Raw genomic sequence first — 26,045 nt, 5'->3', positions numbered from 1 at the left:
GCCCGCCCCTGCCCTAGCCCCTCACGGAGTCCTCTTTGTGGGCATAATCTGAAAGACCAGATTCTGAGTGCCCTGCGGGTGTGGGGAGTGCTCAGGGTCTTCCCATCCTCCCTGATAAACCCACCTCGAAGCAGCCAGGCTGTGATTGTGGAGAGCAAGGGAGCAAGGTCTGGCCAGCACCTCCTGGCCCACAAGGGGGTGTCTGATTAGAGCAGGGCTGTGACTACCATCCTGCTCTTGGTGCCCCAGGTAGTTCAGAGCAGGGGAAGCAGAGGTTAAGGTGCAGCAAAAGCGCCAAGCAGCTTGATGAAGTAGAGTCACTTCTAACCGAGCATCATGAGGCAAATGGGGTTTTAATAGAGAAGGAACTGGCTGGCTGTGCTGTGTTCTAGCCAGGCCCCTGAACAGGTTGCCATCAGAGCAGGTGTTGTCAGGACCAGCCTCCAAATGTCAGCGCGGGGCACGTAGTGCCAAGACCAGTAGCCGCTGCACACTTGCAGATAGCGACTCCACAGAGAAGCCCCAGAGCCAGCTCAGAAAGCCAACCCCATGTTAGTCACCCCGGGCCTGGCTTCCAGAGATGCAGAGTACCTACAGCCTCAGCTGGGGTCAAACTCAGCACTTCTGACAATGAGACCTCGCAGCTTTGGCAAACTCTGCCCACTCTTGTATGCAGCTACCGCTGACCCTATACCTGCCTACAGCCAGTCCTGGAAAGGCCTGGCAGTGCTTTCAGCTGGCTTTTGGCCTGCCCTCTTCCTCAGGCATTTCATCAGACAGCTGGTGTCTAGTACATCTGAGCAGTTTTTAAACGAGCAGCACAGTAATTCCTTCCCTGCTTTCAGTGACCTCGGACAATGCCAGATCTCCAACATTGCAGAGCTGCCTTTCTTATAGCCCACCTGGGCAGGTCCTATCTCTCTCTCCATCACTCTCTTGGCTCTGGGGCCTGGATCCATGGCTGTCATTGCTGTGCACCACCAGAAGGGAAGAGACTTTAGAGGCTTCCATGAGAACTCCCCTAGAAGTCCAAGTGTCGGGCCAAGTGCTGACTGTAGGCAGATGTATTCACTAACCCCACCACAGACTCAACACCAGGCCATTATCAGAAACAACTGTAGTCACTAACATTAACCTCATCCTAACACATGAAAGGGGATCATGTATCAATGCTGATGTGGCATTAAGGTACCAATGCTTAGAACAAACAGCGCAGCTGCAGTGTGAATGCCCTCACAAGACAGTTTGTGTCGGCCCTCGTCATGTTTCTGTTTGCACATTGTCCATGAACTGGCCAGGATTGCTAAAAATGTGGTGGTTGTTATGCATCATAGTTGGACAGGTAAATTATGTGAACATACATCCGCCTACAGGCTGTTTGCCAACTGTCCCCAGTTCTCTTATCAGTAGGGCCCTACCAAATTCATGGCCATGAAAATCGTGTCACAGACCGTGAAGTCTGGTCTTTTGTGTGCTTTTACCCTATACTATACAGATTTCATGCGGAAGACCAACATTTATCAAATTGGGGATCCTGACCCAAAAGGGAATTTCATTGGGGTTGCAAGGTTATTTTAAGGGGGGGGTCACAGTATTGCCACCCTTACTTCTGAGCTGCCTTCATTGCTGGGTGACTGGGGAGAGGTGGCTGTTGTCCAGGTGACCAGCTCTGAAGGCAGTGCCCTCCCAGCAGCACTGTGGAAGTAAGGGTGGCAATACCATACGATGCCATTCTTACTTCTGCTCTGCTGCCTTCAGAGCTGGGCGGCCAGAGAGTGGGCCTAACTTTGCAGGCAGCAGTGCAGAAGTAAAGGTGGCAATACCATACCATGCCATCCTTCTGCGCTGCTGCTGGTGGCAACACAGCCTTCAGAGCTGGGATCCCAGCCAACAGCCGCTGCTCTCCAGCCACCCAGCTCTGAAGGAAATGCCACTGCCAGCTGCAGCGCAGAAGTAAGGGTAGCAGTACTGCAACCCCTCCCCACCCCCATAACCTTGTGACCTCTCCTCCACAACTCCTTTTTGGGTCAGGACTCCTACAATTACAACACAATGAAATTTCAGATTTAAATAGGATTTTAAAAATCATAAATTTCATGATTTCACCTATGACTGTGAAATTGATCAAAATGGACCATGAATTTGGTAGAGCCATACTTATCAGCACTTGATGTGAGGAATTCCATTTGATTGGGCTCTATTCTCTGATTGGATGATGTAACCTTTATAAAGAGGAGCAGTGGCAAAAAAAAATCTTTTGGGGTGTTGCATGTCTCAGAGAGAGTGGAGGGAGCTCTCTACAAAGGCAGAGAGCAGGAGAAGTGCAAGATTGGGACATTTTCAGACTTCAAAGGCCTTTTCCCATCCTCTTTTGCGCAAGAAAGAGCATTTGGCTCAGATTTAGAAATAGCTGTGGTCCTGAATCACATGCACCAGGTTCCCAGGCAAAGGCAACTTTCCGTTACTCCTACTTCTCCAGCCCCTCACTGAATGATGATCACTCCATTTGGTTGGCTTTGTCACTCCCTTAGGCTCTCCCTCCTGCCTCCCAACAGCCTCCTGCTCAAAGACACAAACCTGTTAGACATGAGGCAGCTGCATGAACTACCCCAGCGTGAATCATATCGTGCTTTCCTGGATTCCCATATTCAAACTAATGCTCAAGGGAACAAAACACCAGTCACTTAAAGATTCTTGGGGAAATGAACACAAACCAACCCAGCCAGGGGAAGATTGAGTCATGGGTCAGGTTTTGAGGAGAGCCACCATTGTTGTGATAATATCTTTGGATTGTGGTAACTCCTAGGAGCCTCAGTCATGGCCCAGGATTCTGTGATGTTAAGCATTGTACAGATCCAGCAGTTCCCATTGTGACACTCATGGCCAGATTTTCACAAGAGAGCAGTGCCCTAGGCTCTTCTGAACATCAGGCCATATTGAGGCCAAAATGGCAACAGGGGTCTTCTGCCTTGTAAGCATGTGCAGACTCACCCCTGCGGCACCTCCTGCTGGTTGTCCTCAGGAATTAGCATCCAGGCTCCAGAGCACCCTCTTCAGGCCAGTGTCTCACCACCACTGCTGGCCCCCATGTCCCTCCCAGGACCCCAGTGCCCCTTTAACTGGGCACTGCCCCCTGGCAGTATCCCCACAGTTCTGGGTCTCCCCCTCCCAGGAGAACCTCTACCCTCTATCCCCACTTTGCCTCAGTCTTGGCTACTGCCCAGTCTCCATCTAGCCCCCATTCACTGAGGCAGACTGCAGTATCAGCCGCTCATCACAGGCAAAGGGGTTCAGACCTGCTGCCTCTGCCTCCCCATGGGCTGCCCTGTTGCAATCCTGCACCTATTTGGCCTATAGTCAGGCCTGCAGCCTGGGGCTTTCCAGGCCTGAGCTCTCAGCTCTTCTGGCCTTTCCTCAGCCCTGCTCCCAATCTAGATGCCTTGCTTAGATCCCTGCAGCCAGGCCCTTCTCCCTCTACAACCAGAGGGAGACCTATTGGGCTTCTGGCTCACAGCCTCTTACAGGGGCCAGCTGGGCCTGATTGGGGCATGGCCCCAGCTGAGCCTACTTTCCCCAATCAGCCCAGGCTTCTTGCCCCAGCCCTCTCCTGGGCTGTTTCAAGCCCTGCAGGGCAGGAGCGGGTAACCACTCTGCTACATGCCCATTTACCCATTAGCCAACCCGGTCATGAGTAAGCTTTCCTGCCCTCTGCCTGGCTCTCTGCCTGTCAAGCCAGAGGACATAATGGGAGGGAACAGCAGTGAAGAACCATGTAGCAACACTTAGCGTGGCTGTTCTGGATGTGGTGTGAATGCTCCTTCTGGCGGAGAGATGGTGTGAGTACCTCTAGGCCTGTCACTGGCACATGATGCTGTGTGTATTTCTGTGTTTTAATTTCTAGCTTTCTGCTCACCACATCATGTCACTTTTTCCCAACTGCCTTTCTTTTCTCTATCTTCCTTTTCCTTCTTCCTGTCCACGTGTCCATCCCTCCCTTTTCCCCCTTCCCTGCCCCATAGACATGACCGACTTTGAGAACGATAATGGTAACCGTAGCCTGGCAGAACTGAGTCAACGCCCTGACAATCTCTCCACAGTGACCAATGCCTTAGTGGGGATGAGCCCGTCCTCCTCGCTGTCAGCCTTGTCCAGCCGAGCTGCCTCTGTCTCCAGCCTCCACGAACGCATCATGTTTGCTCCAGGCAGTGAAGAGGCCATTGAGAGGCTGAAGGTAAGAGCCTGAGGATGCTGACATCATGCTGTATTGAGATTAGCAGAAGATGAAACACACTTGATCTGGCAACAGATCCATTTTATATCCCCATGGTGGCATTTGAACCTGTGGATAGCGACTGTAACAGCCCAGGCTCTGCTATTATTATTTGTGCACCTCCTAGATTATCTCCTGCAGCCTTCTGCTTCTTATGAAGTAATTAAATCAATTGAGGACAGCAGGTACTTTATTGACAGGGACACTTTGTGGAGTCCATGCCTCCAAGATGACCTTCTGGAGATTTCCCCACAGGTTTAGAAAGCCTCCAGAAGCTCAGTTCTTCGAGTGCTTGCACATGCCATTCCGAGTTAGGTGTGTGCACACACTGAGCATCACTGTTGGAATTTTTTCCCTAGTGGTATCTGTTGGGCTGGCTCCGGCACCCCGTAGTGCTGCACGCTCATAGTGCCAGTAAAAGGGGCCGTGCTGAGCCTGCGTCCCTCAGTTCCTTCTTACTGCCCGTGACTGCTGTTGGAACTCTCCTCTTTGTCTTGGCAAAGTTTTTCATAGTGTTTTTTTGTGTAGTTTTTATTGTAAATAGTTGTTAGTTAAGTAGTTCATGTAGTTTTAGTAAGTTTAGTATAGGAATTAGGACACCTCTCCTTGTCTGAAGAGGTGTTCCTCCTTCTGGGTGCTGGGGCATGCCTCAGTCTCCAGGCTGTAAGCCGGACCCCACCTGTGGGAAGCCTGTGCCCAACAGCAACCCTCTCTTGAGCTGTCTCAAGTGTCTGGGATTGTGAGAAGGATACAGAAAAGATCGCTGCCAGATTTGTTGCGAGTTTAAGCCCACACACTCAAAAAGTCTGGGCAGCGAGACTGAAAGTCTTCCTGATGGAGGCAGTATTGAGACCCGTCTCGGAGCTGGCGCTTGACTCAGTACTGAGCACATTGACTTTGGAGCACAGTGCACCTCCCGCTGTTAGGAGCTCACAGCATTGCTCCTCATCACCAATGCCCAAGAAGAAGCATTGCGGGCATGGTGGGAAGAGCTGTTCTTCCGCACCAAAGGGAGACAGAAGGGCAGACAAGTCAAGATCTGCAGACAGGGATAGGGCAAGACCTGCACCGCACCACTCCCACTTTCTGGCACTGTAGCAGCTGCTGACACTGTCACCTGCATCAGCACCACAAACCCTGTGAGGTGCAACCCCCTTCCCACTAGCATACGGCTTACGCAATGGCTAGTGACTTGCTAACTCTGCCAGTACCGGGTTCACCAGGGGCACAAGAAGCAGCATCGCAGGCTCCGCTTGCCAGCTCTGAAGCATTGACCAGCTTCAGGTCGGTACCGAGGCCGCTTTCTAGGGGAGAGCCTCTCCTAATCACCTCTCCTGAGGCATTGCCATGGCCTTGTTTCCCAGCTCTGGGAGGATTGGCACCGCCTTGGTCCCCATGCTCCTCCTCCTCCTCTTCCCCTTTGGAATCATACTCTGGTTCCGGCTCCTCACCTCGCTGCCACTGCCAAGGCCACACCCACTGCCCATCGGCATTGTCGGGAGCTCTGGGAGCCATGATGCCCTAGAACACTTGGCCCATGGGGTCTGGCACTGGTACAGTGGCCTTTTTGGAACCTGTGGGGGTTTGCCCTGGATCACGGCACCAGCTGTAGACACTCCTACTCAGTATACTCTGAGAGTAGGATGCCACTGGTACCATACTGGCGCCTGTCACTGGTATCGATAGTGGGACTGGCCTGAGCTCTGCACTTGGCACCAAATCTGGAGCACATCCTAGTACCAAAGCCAGTACCAAGGCTGGTGCTGATCAGCGCGAGCAGACTTCCCAGTGGGAGGATATAGTGGAGGCTATGGCAGTGCATGCCTCCTCTTTGTCTTCACCTGATGATAAACTAATGGTGAAGGGGACATCCGTGCTTCAGGATAATCTGAGGACGCCCCCAGGATTTATTAATCAGGTGGTGTCCAATCTGGGCCTGCAGGCAGAAGTTGCCAAGGAGCCTTCTGACAGCTTCTTGGACAATTTATCAGCAGCGATTTGTGCAAAGGTTGCTCTCCTACATGAGGCCATTATGGGCCCTATTAAGACACTCTGGCAGAACCCAGCCTGCTTCTCTCCTACTGCCAAGAGAATGGAGTGGAAGTGCTTTGTGCTAACCAAGGGTTGTGAGTTTTTATTTTCTCACCCTCCACCCCTGGATCACTTGTTGTGGTGGCTGCCAACAAGAGGGACTGTCAGGGCCAGCCAGGGTCTGCACTGAAGATGAAGGAACCCCTGAAGCTCGATCTACTGGGCAGGAAAGCCAACTTCACCGGGGGGGCTTCAACTTTGCATAGCAAACCAGCAGGCACTGCTGGGCCACTATGACTTTAACATGTGGGAAGCAATGAACAAGTTCAAAAACAGACTTCTCTGTGACAGCCAGCAGGAGTTCTCCACCCTTGTGGAGGAGGGCAAGATGGAGTCTTCTCTGCAGGCAGCACTGGATGCCACAGACTCTGCGGCTACATCTATGGCCACAGCAGTTACCATGCACAGGAGCTCATGGTTACAAGACCTGCCTTTTGAGGGGCCCTCGCTCTTTTCAGAGCAAACTAATGCCAGACTGCACGGCCTAAAAGATTGTAGGGTGACTCTGAAGTCCCTGGGCCTGCATACTCCAGCACAACCCAGGAGACCGTATAGGCTGCAGCATTATGGGCATTTTTATGCCCAGCTAGCCAGGAATGATCAGCAGAGAAAGAGGAATAAGGGGTTTGGGCGCAGGCCACTTCCGCCATCTTCTTCCTTCAAAGGACTCTCTCAGTCAGCCCCATGTCACGTGGGATTCTCAAAACGCTCATTTTGATTAATTGATCGAGAACGGCATGTCAATTCCTACTCAGGATCCAGTCACCCCTCTCTTTTCTGAGGGCCTGGGAGTCGTTCACTTCCAGCTGCTGGGTTTTGAGCACAACAGAGTTTTGTTAGAAACTTCACTTTATTTCTACCCCACCTTCCCACCCACCTTCCCCATTCCCTTCAGAGACCTTTCTCATGAGGTTCTGCTAGAGCAGGAGGTGCAGTTTCTCCTTTGGGTGGGAGCTGTAGAGGTGGTTCCACTGCCGTTAAGGGGGAAAGGATTCAGTTCCTGGTATTTTATGGTACCCAAGGCCAAGGGAGGACTCAGGCCCATTGTAGACCTGTGTCAACTCAACCACTATCTCAGGAAGCTGAAGTTCCACATGGTCTCCTTGGCATCCATCATTCTGTCACTGGAACCAGGGGATTGGTGTGTCACCCTCAATTTAAGAGACTCCTACTTCCACATCTCGATTTTCCATGGTCAGAGAAGATTTCTGAGGTTTGTGGTGAACCGGGATCATTATCAATTCATGGCCTTGCCTTTTGGTCTCTAGCCACCCCATGAGTCTTCACCAAGTGCATGGCAGTTGTGACAGCCTTTCTGAGTAAAAGACGTGTCCATGTGTTCCCATTTATCGACGACTGGCTCATCAACAACTGGTCTCAAGCACAAGTGGAGTCTGACATTGACCTAATACGGTCAATCTGCCAAGTGTTGGGTTGTCTCATTAATGTGCAGAAGTCAACTCTGACACCTATCCAGAGAATAGAGTTCATCCGGGCGGTGCTCAACTCCCCGCTGGCAAGAGCCCTCCTCCTGGAGGAGTATTTTCAGACAATTTCAGTGCTAATTCATTCCCTGCAATCACAACCAATCACAACCATCTGGCTTTGCTTAAGCCTCCTCAGACACTTTGTGCACTTATGTAGCATGACACGTAAGGCTGAGACTCAGACCTCTCCAAGCCTGGCTGGCCACGGTGTACTGCCCTCCCAGGCACCACTTGAACAAGGCAATCCCAGTGCCACCCCGCATCCTCTGCTCCTTGACATGGTGGTTGGATCACCAGTCTGCGAAGGGATTCCCTTCACAAGACCCCAGCCATCTTTTCATCTGCTTTCCAATGCCTCGGCTCTGGGCTGGGGAGCCCACGTGGGACACCTCAGGACTCAAGGTCTGTGATTCAGGGAGGAACTTTCTCTCCATATCAGCATCAAGTTGCTCAGGGCAGTCTGGCTTGCTTGCCAAGTGTTCTTGCCCCACATTATGACCTTGACAGCATCAGTTCTCATGGACAAAACAACAGCCATACATCAACAAGCAGGGCAGGGCTCGTTCTTTCTCCCATGTCAAGAGGCAGCTGATCTATGGGAATTTTGTATCACCCACACCATCGAGCTTGAAGTTTTATATCTGCCAGGGGTTCAAAACCATATCATGGATCACCTCAGCAAGTCCTTCTCCACTCACCATGAGTGGTCACTGCACCCAGATGTCACAATGGAAATCTTCTGCAAATGGGGGTTTCCCCACATAGACCTATTTGTCACCCACATGAACAGGAAGTGCCAGCAGTTCTGCTCCCTGAGAGGTCACAGTCCTGGGTCAATCACAGATGCTTTTCTGCTGCCCTGGTCATCTCATCTGCTCCTATGCCTTTCCATCCATCTTGCTGATCCACAGGGTGCTAACAAAGATCAAGCGGGACCAAGCTCAAGTCATACTGATAGCTCCAGCATGGCTGTAGTGGGGTGATTACCCTGCTCCTGCCCTGAAGGGCTTAAAACAGCCCTGGGAGAGGGCTGTGGCAGGGGAAAAGCTGGGCAGATTGGGAAATCAGCCACAGCTGTAGTCAGTGCAATCAGAGCCCAGCTGGCTCTTATAAGAGGGCAGTGGGCTAGAAGGACAAAGGAGACACTTTCTCTTTGGCTCTAGAGAGAGAAGGACCTGGCTGCCTGGGAAGCTGAGAAGGGTACCTAGGGTGCAGCAGTGCTGGGGAAGGGCAGAGGGAGCTGGGGAGCTCCAGCCTAGCAAAGCTTCAGGCTGCAGGCCAAGTTAAGGGCCCACAAAAGGGTACTAGCGCTGCAGAGGAGCAGCCCAGATATAGGCAGAGGCAACTGGTCCGACCCCCTTGCCAATGATGAGGGGTTTACAGACTGCAGTCTGCCCCAGGGAGCAGGAGCTAGTTGATGACTGGCAGTAGCCACGGAGGAAAGGTGGGGATAGAGGGTTGGGATTTCTCCTGGGTGAGGAGACCCAGCTTGTGGGTTACTGCGGGGGCAGAACCCTGACATAGAAGGGCACTTGGGTTCGAGAGGGACACAGGGGCCAGCTGCAGGTGAGATGCCAGCCCGCAGAGGGCGCTCTGGGCTGGAAAGAGCTAATTCTATGGACGACCAGCAGGAGGCGCCATGCCGGTGAGTCGTCGCCCTGCCTCAGTGGCCCAGACAACACTGTTACGCCATGCTTCTCCATCTTTTCTGGGAGACTCAGATCGAGCTTCCGCTTCATCTGGACTTAATCTTGCAAGACCATGGACATTTGCTTCACCTAAACCTCAGTTCTTTGCACCTGAGGACCTGGAATCTTCATGGCTAAATCCTGATGAACTGGCTTGTTCCGAGCAGATCCATAAAGTTCTCCTGGGCAGTAGGAAGCCATCCACAAGGGCAACGTACTAGTTGAAGTGGAAGCTTTTCTCCCTCTGATCTTCTGAATGGGGAGTCCTGCTAATGCAAACTATGTTGCAACTCATCCTTGACTACCTTCTGTCCCTGAAAGAGCAGGGGCTGGCCCTCTCCTTGATTAAGGTCCATCTGGGGGCCATCTCAGCATTTCATTCAAAGATCGACAACAAGCTGGTCTTCTCCTATGAGGAGATGATCTGTTTCCTCAGAGGTCCAGAGAGGGTATTCTGCAGATGAGGAAGTCAATCTTGCCATGGGATTTGAACCTGGTTCTCTCTAGATTGACAGGGCCACCCTTCGGGCCACTAGCGACATGCTTGCTGCTTCACCTGTCATGGAAGGTAGCCTTTCTAGTGGCAATTATTTCGGCCAGGAGGGCTTTCAAAGCCCCATGCACTATCTTCTTTAAGGACAAGGTGCAACTATGGCCTCACCCAAGGTTCTTGCCAAAGGTGGTGTCTCAGTTCCACTGCAACCAAACTATTTTTCTGCCTGCCTTTTATCCAAAGTCTCATATGTATAGGGAGGAACAATGCCTGCACTCCTTGGGTGTTAGATGGGTTCTGGTGTTTTATATTCAGAGGACAAAATCGTTTCCTAGGTCACCACGGCTCTCTATAGCGATAGCTGAAAGAATGAAGGGGCTCCCTATCCCCACTCAGAGGATTTCAGCTTGGATTACATCATGTATCCAAACTTGTTATGAGCTCGCAGGCATTCCTCCTCCACCGAATCTCACTGCTCACTCCAGAAGGTTCCAGGCCTCTTCCGCGGCCTTTCTAGTGCAGGTTCCCACCTTGGATATCTGTAAGGCAGCAACCTGGTCTTCAGTGCACACGTTCTCATCGCACTATGCCCTCACCCAGCAGGCCAGAGACGATGCACACTTTGGCCGAGTGGTGTTGCAGTCCTTGAACTCTGAGTCCACCTCCGATGCAACTGCTTGTGAGTCACTTAACTTGGAATGGACATGTGCAAGCAAGACTCACCCACCGTCCCTGCTCTCAGAGTGGTCTGTAAGAAGAAACTGAGGGACGCGGGCTCGGCAGGGCTCAGCAGGGCCCCTTGTACCAGTGCTATGAGCGTGTGGCACCAGGGGGCACTGGAGCCAGCTTGATGGATACCACTAAGGGAAAAAATTCTGACAGCGATGCTCAGGGCATGCACACACCAACTCGAAATGGACATGTGCAACCCCCCACCTTGAAGAACAACAGTCACAAAAAGGTTAGTAACTGTCTTTTTCTAGGCCAAAAGTTTCAAAAGCAACCCATGATTTTCATTGCCCAATTTTGGACCTCTTAAAGAGTGAAATTTAAATTTAGAGATTTTCAGAGGGAGTGTGCTTAATGTTGTCTAAAAATCAGGCTCCTCTGAAGTGTTGCAACTCAAAATTGAGGCACCCAAAATCAGTGGGCGCTTCTGAAAATCTTGGCCTGAGGTTTTATGTACGTATTTTATTCCCTACTCTGCTGGAAGGCTAAAAAGACCATCTTGAGTCTAGCGGCACACTCCCAAAAGGTGAGAGGTTGTACTTCCCCTCATGGCTCGGTAGTGACAGGTAGCTAACAAACTCACTATTGGGAGAGTTTTGCTGAAGCCATCACTGATGCTGGTTTGCCAGCAGAGCCATCAGGCCACAGTGTGGGCCCAGTCCTGCCCAGCGCTGAATGGCAGGCCCGAGGGTCATCTGCTTTCTTAACATGTTGTCTTCAAACACTGTGACTCGTGTAAGGGTTTGTTGAAAAACCTCTTATCCTGCCTTTTCCCTGAGGGGTGCTTTACATTGAAACCAACCTGGAACTGGGATTCACATTCTGCAGCCAGGAAACTGAGCTGTCTCATTTGTGTCCCTTATGCAAGATCATTGTGTGGTGTGACTTAGTAAATGCCACTGTGACTTCCGTAGAACAGAGATTCCAGAGCAAAGCCTAAAAGAGCATTTGCAGTTCTGTTACCAAAGGTGACAGCAGTCACGAAATACTTACATTTAAACTCTGCTCGCCAGGAAACAGAGAAGATCATTGCTGAGCTGAATGAGACCTGGGAAGAAAAATTGCGGAGGACAGAAGCAATCCGCATGGAGAGGTGAGTATACAATAATGATGTCTGCAAGACCCATTCACTTAGTGTCCAGTTCACTTTGTCACCTTTGAACCTCCCCTCCATGGGGGCTTCCTGGGGTCAGTTCATCTGCCTGTGCTGGTTGTAGTGACGTCAGCAGCCAGGAAGAGCCGGGATAGTGAGACCATCGGACCATGCCCTAGTTTTGTCAAAAGCATGGCTGGCACTCCTCCTCTACTAATGACTCCTGTAGGGGGCTTCGCATAGACCCAGTTATGCTGACACAACGCATGCCTGTGACGTGTTCGGTCAGAGACCCCATTAAGACTGTCACCTGACGTGCTGAGATTACCTCTGAGCCCGTTTTCCCTGCCAGCTTGGGACTCCAGAACCCTGCCTTGTTGAGGCAGACATGCTAGCCTGCTGCAACACAGACCCAGGTCTGGTCCATGCCCCCAAAGCTGCAGACTTTAACCAAAAACTGCTCAGCAGGTCACCTGTATCCAGCACCCAGACACCCAGTTACTCTGTCTGAAGCTTATACAGGGTAAACTCATAAATTGTCCACCCTCTATAACACTGATAGAGAGATATGCACAGCTGTTTGCTCCCCCAGGTATTAATCAATTACTCTGGGTTAGTTAATAAACAAAAGGTGATTTTATTTAGTATAAAAAGTAGTATTTAAGTGGTTTCAAGTAATGACAGACAGAATAAAGTAAGTCACCAAGCAAAAACACGCAAGTCTAAGCCTAATACATTAAGAAATTGATGACAGGTAAAATCTCGCCCTCAGAGATGTTCCAATAAGCTTCTTTCACAGACTAGACTCCTTCCTAGTCTGGGCCCAATCCTTTCCCCTGGTAAAGTCCTTGTTAGTTTCAGCAGACATCTTAGGTGGAAACTAGGGGTTTTCCATGACTGGCAGCCCCCTTTGTTCTGTTCCTCCCCCTTTTATAGCTTTGGCACAAGATGGGAACCTTTTGTCTCTCTGGGTCCTCACCCATCCTTCTAAATGGAAAAGCACCAGGTTTAAGATGGATTCCATTATCAGGTGACATGTTCACATGTCCTGTGAGACCCCAGCCTCCATTCTTCCTGGGCTGACCCACACACATCCAGGAAGGTTTGCAAGTAAACAGACCATTCACAGCCAATTGTCCTAGTCAATGGGAGCCATCAAGATTCTAAGCCACCATTAATGGCCCACACTTTGCATAATTACAATAGGACCTCAGAGTTACACTTCATATTCCTAGTTTCAGATACAAGAATGATACATTCATACAAATAGGGTAAACACACTAAGTAGATTATAAGCTTTGTAATGATACCTTACAAGAGACCTTTTGCATAAAGCATATTCCAGTTATATTATATTCACACTCATAAGCATATTTCCATAAAACATCATGAAGTGCGACGTCACAATGCCCACAGCCCCTTTTCCAGAGGCAGTTGGGTGAGGGGACAGGTACATTTTAGAAGTGAATGAGATGAGAGAAAGAGAAGATAAAGTCCCCGTACAACCATTTCAATACAGTGATCAGCCCTCCAAAAGGAAGAGGTGGATGATCCTGTTGGTAAGGCACCAAACCAGTCTACAAGCTTTCTTCATGACCTCCTACAAGTTATTTAATCTCTCTCTGCCTTGATTTCCCCCATCTGTAACACAGAGCTAATAGTACTATCCTGCTTCACAGCTGAGTCTTATTTCATTAACATTTATAAGGTGCATTGAGATCCTCAAATAGCTGGTACTAACTAAATATTATAAATGGAATGTCTGCCTTAATTTAGAGGTCTTCAAGGAACTGGCATTACTGAAATCATTAATATTCTTTTTTAATTTAATTGTTTAATTGAACTCTCATAATGGGGGGTCATTTTCCTAAGCACTATGCAAATATCTAGCAAAGCCCATAACTAGTCTGTGTAAACACATGTTCCTCTCATGCTTACCCTCATCCACCTTCACCCTCTTCCTTCCATTGGTTTGTTCCATGCACTAGTTTCACCTTGTTTCCAATTGGACTGTGAGCGCTTTGAGGAAAGGTGTGTCTGTGCAGCCCTTAGCACAGTGGGATCCTGATCTCAGTTGGCTTCTCTAGGGGCTGCTTTGATGCAAAAAACTAACAACACAGGTTGTTTTGACAGACTTTTGCTTTTGCTGTTGCTCAGGGAAGCTTTGCTGGCAGAAATGGGTGTGGCCATGAGAGAAGATGGAGGCACACTGGGTGTGTTCTCTCCTAAAAAGGTAGGTAGGATTCCTTTAATCTCTTCCACCAGGCCAATCAAATCCTTCTAAAAATATACCTACTGCCAGCAGCAGCACTTGGAAAATACCTCCCTGCTAAATTCCTATTAGTACAGCTCATTTCTGAATAGCTTGGAGAGGTGTGAACTGTCCCCTCTAGCTCAGTGGGTGTTGACTCTGAAACATAAAAATGACACTTGAAACATCAACCGTGTTCACTGTTTCACTGCTGATTGTTTTAATAGAAACATCCAGCTAATTTTCCCTTCCCGTTCCCAAAATGCCTGCCACACTTCTTCAGATGGAGAATTTACTGTCAAAATAAAATAACCAGGGGTTCCTGGAATGATTGTATGATTTCTTTTTCAATGCATCTTATTAAAAACCTCAATTTTCCAGTGTAAATGAAGTAGCCCCTGAATTAGCTGTCTGGCACACCAGGTTGATGTAAAATCCAGGGATTCCTTGGCGCAGGATTTAAGTCCAGTTTGTCATGGAGTGTGCAATGCCTTAATCGTGGGTTTAAGATGCTGAATTATTATTAATGCTGTAGAAGTGTCCCAGAGTGTGCCAGGCTTTCTAGGAAACCTCTGTTCCTGCCCCCAATTGCTTGCATACTAAAGAGTTGTGGTTGGGCACTATATATTATACATTATTGTTGTTATTGGGGCTGTCAAATGATTAATCATGCTGTTAAACAATAATAGAATACTATTTAAATATTTTAGGATTTTTTGTACATTTTCAAATATATTGATTTCAGTTACAACACAGAATACAAAGTGTACAGTGCTCATGTTATATTTATTTTTTATTACAAATATTTGCACTGTAAAAAACAAAAGAAATAGTATTTTTCAATTCTGCTACTACAAATACTGTAGTGCAATCTCTTTATCATGAAAGTTCAACTTACAAATATAGAATTATGTACAGAAAATAACTGCATTCAAAAATAAACCAATGTAAAACTTTAGCGCCTACAAGTACACTCAGTCCAGCTTCTTGTTCAGCCAGTCGCACAGACAGACAAGTTTGTTTGCATTTGCAGGAGATAATGCTGCCTGCTTCTTGTTTACAATGTCATCTGAAATTGAGAACAGGCATTTGCATGGGATTGTTGTAGCCGGCGTCATAAGAGATTCACGTGCCTGATGCGCTAACAATTCGTATGTCCCTTCGTGCTTCAACCAGGGTCAGGGGCAGAGTGGGGGCCCTGCAGGCAGTAGCTCTGGCAGGTGGATGAGATATTTCTTATAGAGTCTCTTCTCAAGTTCTAGAGGACTCCCTCTTTTCCTGCCTACTAATGCTGTGCCCACCCAGCTGTGGCTGGCATGGGGTGAGGCAGGAAATAGGCACCCCTTGAAAGTACAACATAATGGTTCTGTAGAATCGGGGGGGAAAGGAGAGGTGAGAGGTCAGAGATGAAGGATGAGTTAGGACACTAACCTGGGATGCAGGAAACCTGGTTCAATTTCATGCTCCATCAGATTGCCTATGAGACCATGGGCAAGTAGGTCATTTAGGCTCAGTTGCCATGTCTAAAATGGGGGAGCAGCACTTTCCTACTGTGTGATGTTTCCCTCTGGTGTTATCCGGACCAGTGATCTGCTAGGTCACTCCAATCTGACTCTGGGAGCCAGCCTTACCCTGCTCTGCTGTGAGAACGCCCAGTCTTGGGCTGTTCACACACAGCCTCTGGCATGTAAGCTGCTCCTTAGATTGTGCAGCCGAATGACACTAGCCAATATATCTGGTCCCAGACACAACCCTAGGAACGTCCGTCTTGCCCCTAGGAACGTCCGTCTTGCAGTGTCCAGTTATGCCCACTGGACACTGCAAGCTTATATGAGTTTGTCAATTTCACAAAGAAATTGATATGCACCAGGCTTGTTATCCCAAGGGGAGTCTTTGACATGCTTTAAACCAAATTAACTGCTTCATGAAGAATAAACAAACAGATTTATTAACTACAAAGATAAATTTTAAGTGGTTATAAGTCAAAGCATAGCAAGTCAGATTTGGTCAAACGAAATAAAAGCAAAATGCATCCTCAACTGATCTTAACACTTTCAGTGCCCGTACAAACTGAGATGCTTCTCACCACAGGCTGGCTGGTTGCCTTTCAGCCAAGCTCTCCCCTTTGATCAGCGCTTCAGTCACTTAGTGGTGGTGTCTGTAGACGGAGGTGGAAGAGAGAGGCAGAGCATGGCAAACATCTCTCCCTTTTATCTTGACCTTTCTTCCCTCTTGGCTTTTCTCCCCCTCCCCCTCCAGATCAGGAGAACATTACCTCATCGCAATGCCAAACTGACCAAAGGAAGGGGGGTGACTCACTCGAGAGTCCAACAGATTGTTTGTTGTTGCCTAGGCCCGTGTCCTTTGTTACTGTGAGGCTGGGCTGGGTTTGTCCCATACATGCCCTGATGAAGTGTGAACTGCCCCTCTGCTTCTGGAGAGTTTTTGCCTGGGCTTGTTTTAAGCCATGAGGACACATTTTCAGCCTCATAACTATATACATGAAATTACAACCTATAAAATTACTATACTATTACGATAACAACAGTGCTCAGTGGTTTGAGCATTGGCCTGCTAAAACCAGGGTTGTGAGTTCAATCCTTGAGGGGACCATTTAGGGATCTGGGGCAAAAATCTGTCTGGGGATTGGTCCTACTTTGAGCAGAGGGTTGGACTAGATGACCTCCTGAGGTCCCTTCCAACCCCGGTATTCTGTGATTCTCTATGATCATGAACCTTCCAAAGACACCTGACATGACAAATTTCACATTAGATACCACACAAGCATATTGTAAGGATGAACATGGGGGTGCTAGGTGTTCCTCTGAGGTACAGAATGTCACGTCTATCTCCTGCAGAGTTTGGAGGGTAAATACACTAGAAATGGTGGAGTGCTTAGGTGCTATAATAAAGGGGCCATATAAGTACCATTTGACACCCAGGCAACAGGTGTCTAATTAACACTTAACTAGATGGATAGAGAGAGAAAGCAAGGCCTTTTGCCAAAGTGGATCCCTAGAACAAAGCACTTAACTCCATATTTGGGCACTTGGATAAATCAGAAAGTGCTGTGCACCTCACAACTCTTGTTGAGTTGTGGGGTAGTTAATCAGAGCTCAGCACTTTGAAAATCAAGCTACTTATTCGGATGCCCAATACAGCACGAGGAGGTGAATTTTATGCAGGCGTTATGGAGATTCTTGTCCCCAGACACTTGTGCAATATCCTAACAAAAACCACCTTAGCAGTTCTCCCCAAGTTAGACCTGGTGTCCCAGGACGAAGAAAAAGCTGCAAGGGTTAGCTTAACACAGGCTCAAAGCAGGAAGATCTAGACGAGAAAGTGAGAGGAAGAAGTGGAAGAAGCCAGCTCAGTGAGGGGGAGGAGGAAAGAAGCGACCTCATCATCTGTTGCGACCAGGCTTTAGTAGATTGGGTGGAGGATGCAGAAGAGACATTTTGGCTACTCCCAATTGTCAAATAGACCTAGGCTCTGGCTACACTTGCAGATGTAGAGCGCTGGGAGTTAAACCAGCCCTTGGAGACAGCAGCAGGGAAAGCGCTGCAATGTGTTTACACTGTCAGCTGCAAGCACAGGGGCGTGGCCACATTAGTAGCTCTTGCAATGCCACAGAGAGCAGTGCATTGTGGTAGCTATCCCAGTGTGCAGGTGACTGCAGTGTGCTTTTCAAATGGGAGGGTGGAATGTGACAGAGTTTCTGTTGTGGGTATGTGGGGGAAGAGACAGTGTGTTTTGGGGGGCAGAGAGTGTGTCAGCATGCTGTCTTGTAAGTTCAGACAGTGGCAGGGGGAAACCCTCACATCAGCCCCTCCCCCCTGCCTCTCTCTCACACACAAGCACAAACCCCTGCCTCTGCAGCAGCAGCAGCATTCCACAGTAATGGTTTGCTTTGTGTCCCGGAGCAGATAAGCATGCCGGATGTCAGAAATGGAGCTTTGAAAGGGGATATCCACGTGCCTGCAGCCAAGTTCAAAACAATGACCAGAGTGGCCACTTGACTTCAAGGGATTATGGGACATTTCTGGCAGCCAGTCACAGTGCAATAATACAACACATCGTCCACATTGACACCCCGGTGTTTCAGCCAGGGCGCAGCAAGCTCTATGCTTTTCGTGGAGGTGGATTACTAGGGGTGCTCCAGCCGCGGAGTCCAGGCGCTCTAAATGCCTTGCCAGTGTGAACACCTCAGGAGTTAGGGTGCTTGGGGCTGGTTTAATGCACTCTAACTTGCAAGTGTAGCCAAGCTCTCAGTAACTGATTCTTTGTGCATCTGGGGGCTCTCTTCCTGTGAGGCAGGGACTGAGGATCTAGGAACCCAACTCAAGAATCACCTAATCGTATAAATCAGGAATTGCTTGAGGTCTGTGATCTTCATCTTTTAATAAACAACTCTTCCACTCTACAGTGTCTATTGACTGTTTGCCCTTGCATGAGGGACAGTTTCTGATCCTCTTTGCATGCCATTTAGACTGATTTTATGTTTGTGATTTTAGAGGAGCTCCCACAAGGGATCAATCAGGTGTAAGAGTATAACAGGGTGAGCCTGCTCTCAGAAGTACTCTGCTTCTGGCAGCTAAAATTCCAGCACTGAGCACTTCCTCCTAGCAGTATGGTTGCTCCTTGGCCATTTGGGGGTGCATTACTTGTGCTATGGGAGGGCTTGGCTGGCTGTAATTGAATAAGGAAGCTGCTGTACCATGTGCTGGTGGATTCTGGAATCTCGGCTCCAGGATGTAGTAGGCCCTCCTGTGTTACCATAGTATGTCCATGCCCCTTGGCTCACATGACCCACTTGACTTTTACTCAAATGCAGGGTGGTATTAGACAGCTGAGGCAAATTTCTTAACATTTTCCAAGCCAATTAGAGAAGCAATGTCAATGCTGAACAGACCCGATTTCCCCCACCTCCACGTGGCGCCGTCAGTGGCACCTATGCAAAGCGGGTGTGAATGTAGCTTGCTGTGAATAGAAAGCCTGATATGCCCCCTTGGCATGAAAGTAAATGGCCTGGTGAGATGCAGGGCACAGGAGAGCCAGGCCCCAGCTCCTCCGTTCCTGCTTCTGTTTTGATTTTTAATCAGCTTGTGAGGCACTGTTCAGGGAGGCAGGGACTGTCAAAGGAATTAGAAGCCCAGTGAGTGTCAGTGGGTGTTGGGCATCTGACTCTCTTTTGCCACCTTTGAAAATCCTTATGTGACATTCCCCTCTGGTGTTATCTGGACCGGTGATCTGCTTGGCCACTCCAATCCTTGGCTCTGGGAGCCAGCCTTACCCTGCTCTGCTGTGAGAACCCCCACTCCTGGGCTGTTCATGCACAGCCTCTGGCAGGTAAGCTGCTCCCAGCAGGGTGACTCCCTCGAGAGTCCAACAGATTCTTTTGTTGCTGTCTAGGTCAGCATCCTTTAGGGCTGGGTTTGTCCCATACAGATGTGATGAGGTTTGAACTGCCTCTCACCTCTTGGAGAGTTTTTGCCTGGGCTTATTTTAAGCCATGAGGATACATTTTCAGCCTCATAACTATATACATGAAATTATAACCTATAACATTACTAGAATAACTTCTATAATATCACTATAACAACCATGCTCAGTGCATCATGAGCCTTCCGAAGACAGTCAACATGACAAACTTTGCATTGGATACCACACAGTCATTTTACAAGGATGAACATGGGGTATTGGGTGTTTCCCCGAGGTACAGAGTGTCTCACTCTACCCCAAATGTTCTATCCCAGAATTATGCTGGGGCAGGAGTAGGGGCTCCATGCAGTGGAGCAGCCTGTCAGGTGGGTGTATTTTCAAGGGCAGGGCTGTCCTGGGACATGTCTCTGTGTCTGGCGTGGATACTGAGGATGCCTTTGACCCGTTGTCTCTTTCCCTCCCAGACACCTCACCTGGTAAATCTCAACGAGGACCCGCTGATGTCTGAATGCCTTCTGTACTACATTAAGGATGGGATAACCAGGTGAGGGGTATAACCACCACAGAATCATGTAGCACTAGTGTGTCTGCTGAAATGAACAGCTTTAGACTCTGCTTGTCTGAGTGCAGGGCAGGCCCAGGGCATGGGATCTCCTTCTCCTCCTCATTCACTGCTGAGCCAGGTACTGGTGCTCTGTTGCTATCCAACTCAGGTCACCAGTGGCAAAGGGACCTGATACTATAGAGCAATTGCAGCCCTGCCTTCTGCATGGTCCGAGTCAGGCTGGCCTTCCCAGGGAAGTAAACTGAAGGGGAATCTAATTTATGTGTTCCCATGGATTTAGTGTGCTGCACCGTGAAGGGGACCTGGGCAGCCTATCCTTGTGGAAGAATGTCCTATCCTGGGGATGGGCGAGGGCTCCCCTCTGCAGAAGTCCTGGCCCTACACTACCCAGGCGTACTGTGAAGGGGAGCGGACCCCGGGTGGGCAGGGGGAGAGAGCAGATGCAGAGTCTAATTCCACCACTTGGAAGGGATGCGTTAGCTAGTGTATACTGGCATGCAAAAAGTCATGTTTCCCCATGACAGCTTCCAATTAAGATGTTGGCCTGGCTGCCCAGTGAGGCTCTCCTAGGACTGGATCCAAAGCCCATTAAAGTAGATGAAATGACCAGTGGGCTTTGGATCAGGCTATTTGAGTGCGCTGCTGCCAGCGGCCTGAAACCTGCTGCATTGTTGCCAGGGAACTCCATTAAGTCTGTGTCTGTCCGCAGGGTCGGCCGAGAGGACGCAGAGAGGAGGCAGGACATCGTGTTGAGTGGACATTTCATTAAGGAAGAGCACTGCATTTTCCGCAGCAACACCAAGGCCAGTGGCGAAGGTACCCTCGGACAGAGAGCCTCACATGTCCACACTCTGTGCACTCTCCCCAGTTCAGTCACATACCTGGCTCCCTGCAGCTCCTTCTTAGTGTTTGCAGCCAGGGCACCCCAGCTTCTACTTACATCCAGGAGGACTGGGGCACTGATGCCTGTCAAGTAGGACAGGCACCTCCTCTCTACCTACTTGTCAAGGTGGGGTGTGTGGGAATACAGCCTTCGCAGGATGTGCTGTGATACCGCCACATGTCTCCTGGGTTGGGTCATTCCTATTTCCTTTCTTGCACTTGTTGAAGCACAGTCAGACCAATCTCCTGGCTGTGCCAGCTTCCCCAGTAACACCCCTTGAAAGGCAGCTAGCAGTGCGGAGCACTGGTACGGCACTGTTGCCTTCCATAGCCGCACCACTGTCAGAAGTGAAGGGAAGCAGCTCGAGGGAATTGCTAATAAAGGCGATTCTGTAAGGCAAATCAGGAAGAAGAGAAGATGGTGTGAAAGAAAAGAAAAGAAAAGAAAGGGAGGCTGAATCCCTTGCCGAAGACATTCTGCATTGTCTGAGGCTATCCCTCCTACAAAATGAATGCAAACTTGCCTGCTCACAGGAAGCAGGGGGGGTAAATCTCTGGGATTGATTTGCTGAAAGGCCAAAGACTCAGGCTCTGTTTTTTTCTTAATCTCTTCCTTGTTAAATCTGTGCCTGTGCACAGTCTTTCAGAACGTGCTTTGTAGCTTTGATGGGAGCATGGTCCAACCCCTAGAATCAGTGGTAGATGTCACTAGCCAAGCAGAGTGAGGCCTAGCGCTCAGCTCAGTGGCATTTTGCTGTTTGCAGTCTGAGATGCACAGGGAAGCATATTGTTCAATATGGTGACTAGGCCTGATTTTCACCTTGTGCCCATTTGGTACTCAGGCAGTGGAGCAGTGGAGACATCAGAGGTAGCACAGCCAGTCATCACTCCCTCCCTCTAGTTCATTTGAATACTTCAATCCTGTTGGTTAAAATGAGTCAGCAGGTGAAACTGCAGGTCAGGATTCTGCTCTGCTATCTCAGAGTTGGGGGGCCGGGGGCTCAGGACTGAAAGAATGGGGGCTGCTTCAGGTCAGGAGCTGTGTTGGTAGAGTAGGAGTGAGGCTGGAGATTTGAATTGTGGCTCCCTCCACACTATGCCTGGCCTGGGGTGCGGAAACAATTGGTTTAGTGGGGGTACTGAGAGCCATTGAACCAAACTGTAATATAATGGAAACCACTTCAAGGCAGAGGATGCGGCAGCACCCCCATCCTGTTCCTCTAATTTTTTCTATCCATGGGTGGAATGAATTTTGTAAAGTGTACCATATTGAGGTAATGTGAAGATGTGCGCCACCAGCAGAAACAAGAAACCTAGATATTTATATATTTTTAAAAAGTTATCATAGGGATAATTACTCCAGCCAGGACAGGGTAGGCATTTTAGAACTCACTAATCAAAGAATTAAATTTAAGCGTAAGAGAGAAATAGAAATTATGAAATGCATAGACCAGTCAAAACACTAAAACAACACACTCTGAAATGTGTTGGGAGGTGAGTGTGAAAGACAGAATGTGTGTGTGTGTGTGAGAGACACACACAGAGAGACACGCTGCCCCTTTATGTAGATCGGCACTCAGCAGTCTGAAGCCTGCTCCCTGCTTGTTTAGACACAGCAACAGTTGTCAGCCAGCTCTGTCCTGAGCCCTGTCGTGTCCCTCCCCTTCTCTGTGGGAATAGGGTACAGGGGAGGGGGACACTGACATCAGCAGTCTCCTCTCCTCCCCCACGCTCTGCACAGCAAGCAGGAGGCTCCCGGGAGCTGGCCAGAGGCAAAGGGCAGGAGCAGTGCAGCAATGGGGGAAGGGACACCTGAAGTGCATGGCACTTGATAGCTGCCTGGGCAGCATCACAGCTTAGAGGGGACTTAGATCCCAGCACCCCTAGTTATAGCACGTATGTGTCTGGCTCAGGCACAATCATTTCCCTTTGCGTAGTCAGAAGGGTTGTAGTTCATGTAAACATTGTAAATCATGTGGTGCGGCAGACAGAGATTCCTTAGCTTGCTGCACCCAGTGGGCAGTCTCAAGAGGAGAGAAGACAGGCAGGCAGCAGGGTTCGGGTTCAGGTTACTGGTAGGTGTTGCCTCAGTGCTGTGAGGGGAAGTTGTTACTAATACAAAATTGATGACGCCAAGAAGAGTGGCAGCCTGGCTGACTCAACATAATACAGGTTTGCTGGCAGTGTCCTGTAAAATCACTACAGGTTTAGGGATAGAGACTGCTTTCCTGCCCCTCCTTCCACCTGCAGCAGCAATGGGGTGGGCATCCCACTGGCATGCAGAAGCAATGCATTGTTAAAGTCTGGAGTGGCCCAGTCCCTGTTTCACCCTGTCCAGGAATCTCGTGCAGCCTAGCTTGCTGAATTGGCCAGCAGGTGGCAGTACCGCAGTATAACATCCTGTTTGGAGGGTACTTCTCACCGAGTGACTAGAGAACAAATAACACAGCTCGCAGATCCCCGGGCATCCTAGGGTCCCTCTGTTTACTCAGCATCATGTGCTGTCCCCTCTTACACGTGCTACATAGTGCTTTGTTCTGTGAGCAGCCCCCGGGCTGTCTGGGACTAGTTGTGACATGGGAGGGAGCGGGGCATATTCTGGCTCTCGTGATTAATGCTCAAGGACTGATGGCAGGTAGTTTGCAGTCTGCAGATCCAGGCTGGACTTTGGCATGGAAGAGACAAACAATGCCAGGGAAATAAAGAAGGTGGTGTAGGCCTGCCCTGTGGGAACGTATGGAAAGTAACCTGATATTTATAATTAAAATACAGATAGAGGGGGAGATCTTCAAAAGCACCTCAAGGGTTTAGGAGCACCAGCTCCATTGATTTTTCAGCGAGACGCACTCCTAAATTCCACTGGCACTTTTGAAATACAACCTTGTTGTATGTGCTTGGGCCCAGCTCCACGTCTGGAGCAGGGTGTCCACTGGCATCAAGATGCTAAACAAACAGCCCTGCCTGCCTATCGCAGCCCATAGGGCCTGCACAGCCAACATTTCCAATGAGATCAGGAGACCAGCAGCTCTTCAGGCCTCTGCTGTCCTTCACACATCTTCTCCTGTCTCTTTCTCTCTCCTATGCCTTTCCCGCAGTAGTGGTGACACTAGAACCTTGCGAAGGGGCCGACACCTACGTCAATGGCAAAAAAGTGATGGAACCCAGTGTCCTGCGATCTGGTAGGTCATGCTTCAGAGGGGGTGACTGACTCAGCACTGACAGACTGCTTTAACCACTGACCCGCATCGATCCCCTTATAGAAGCATACCAGGGCAGATGGTGGTTCTAGTCTAGCAGCATCAGTGCAGTGACAGTGGGGGATAGTCAGTGGGCTACTCATGCTCAAGTGCTCTGTTGAATCAGGGCATAAGTCATGGGACACGAGAGGCCTTGTTGGTGGAAATCCTGCTGTGCAACCCTTGCCACTGAGTTGGGGTTCCTGCATATACTGGAGACCTCATTGGTTAACTGTGAACTGCCCTCCCCAAAGGAAATCGCATCATCATGGGGAAGAGCCATGTGTTCCGATTCAACCACCCTGAGCAGGCTCGCCAGGAGCGGGAGCGGACCCCATGTGCAGAGACCCCCGCGGAGCCGGTGGACTGGGCCTTCGCGCAGCGAGAGCTGCTGGAGAAACAAGGCATTGACATGAAGCAGGAGATGGAGCAGAGGTGAGGAGGCATGGGGGAGGTAGAGGAGATGAGGGATCATGGAGGGAGGGGAACATGGAGAGGTGGAGCAGAAGGGAAAAAAATGAGGTGTCAGCCAGTAACTGGATTCGTCCAGGTTTGTCATTTTGTCCTTCCTAATTCTTCCCAGGCTTCAGGAACTGGAGGACCAATACCGCAAAGAGAGAGAAGAGGCCAACTATCTTCTTGAGCAGCAGAGACTGGTAGGTGGCACACACATTCTGCTTCTTCTCTGGTTCATCAGAACAACGCTAGTCACCGTCAAGGCGCAGACTGGGGTTGAGTCTGTAGTCTGAACAATGGATAGTGTGCTGACATGAGTAGGGTGGATCTGCATCCTCTGAAGAGGCTACGTAGACTGGAAATATCATGTGTCTCCACAGCTCACGGGGCCTTTTAGACGAGTGAACACAGCTGAGGGGTAGGTTGGCTTTCTACAGGGAGTGGAGCCATTTGTCAGTTTTATGGGGATCGAGAGAGACCTGGTACAGGAAAGGTGTGGTCAAAATCAAGAAGACAGTTGTTTGTGGATTATTTCCTTATCTTCCCCCCTTTCCCTCAGGACTATGAGAGTAAACTGGAGGCTTTACAGAAGCAGATGGACTCCAGGTATTATCCTGAGGCCAATGAGGAAGAGGAAGAACCCGAAGATGAAGGTAAAAGTTCAGTGAAAGCAGAGAGCGACTGAAATAAATTGTGCATGAGAGAACGAGCCTTTTCCACTTTTGCTGGACAATGACACTTCCTGATGGCCCAGGTTGCGGGGATCTGGTCTGTTACGATGAAAGTCCGAAAGATCCAGGTCTATCGGCAGGAGCCTCTCTCTTATCATAAGAATGGCCCTAGTCAATCAGACCAAAGGTCCATTAGCCCAGTATCCTGTCTTCTAACAGCGGCCAATGCCAGGTGCTCCAGAGGGAATTAACAGAACAGGTAATCATCAAGTGATCCATCCTCTGTCACTCATTCCCGGCTTCTGGCAAACAGAGGCTAGGGACACCATTCCTGCCCATCCTGGCTAATAGCCATTGATGGACCTATTTTCCATGAACTTATCTAGTTATTTTTTGAACCCTGTTATGGTCTTGGCCTTCACAACATCCTCTAGCAAGGAGTTCCACAAGTTGACTGTGCATGGTGTAAAGAAATACTTCCTTTTATTTGTTTTAAACCTGCTGCCTATTAATTTCATTAGGTGACCCCTAGTTCTTGTGTTATGAGAAGTAGTAAACAACACTTACTTATTTATTTTCTCCACACCAGTCATGATTTTATAGACCTCAATCATATCTCCCCTTAGCTGTTTTTTTTCCAAGCTGAAAAGTCCCAGTCTTATTAATCTCTCCTCATACAGAAGCCGTTCCA

General features: G+C 49.4%; 1 protein-coding gene across 1 annotated transcript in view; it reads left to right on the top strand.

Moving 5' to 3' along the window:
- Positions 1–26,045, top strand: part of KIF1A (kinesin family member 1A) — a 185,183-nt gene that overhangs the window by 83,238 nt on the left and 75,900 nt on the right. Inside the window, exons 15-23 of the mRNA XM_050965747.1 lie at positions 4,020–4,231; positions 11,772–11,851; positions 14,009–14,084; positions 20,009–20,088; positions 20,819–20,925; positions 24,087–24,170; positions 24,482–24,662; positions 24,811–24,883; positions 25,243–25,336. Coding sequence (XP_050821704.1) covers positions 4,020–4,231; positions 11,772–11,851; positions 14,009–14,084; positions 20,009–20,088; positions 20,819–20,925; positions 24,087–24,170; positions 24,482–24,662; positions 24,811–24,883; positions 25,243–25,336 — 987 coding nt within the window. The remainder of the gene's footprint in view (positions 1–4,019; positions 4,232–11,771; positions 11,852–14,008; positions 14,085–20,008; positions 20,089–20,818; positions 20,926–24,086; positions 24,171–24,481; positions 24,663–24,810; positions 24,884–25,242; positions 25,337–26,045) is intronic.

This window comes from Gopherus flavomarginatus, chromosome 8, assembly GCF_025201925.1.
Source record: "Gopherus flavomarginatus isolate rGopFla2 chromosome 8, rGopFla2.mat.asm, whole genome shotgun sequence".
Classification (NCBI taxonomy): Eukaryota; Metazoa; Chordata; order Testudines; family Testudinidae; genus Gopherus; species Gopherus flavomarginatus.
The sequence above is the reverse complement of the archived record's forward strand: the minus strand, read 5'-3'. Positions and strand labels throughout refer to the sequence as shown.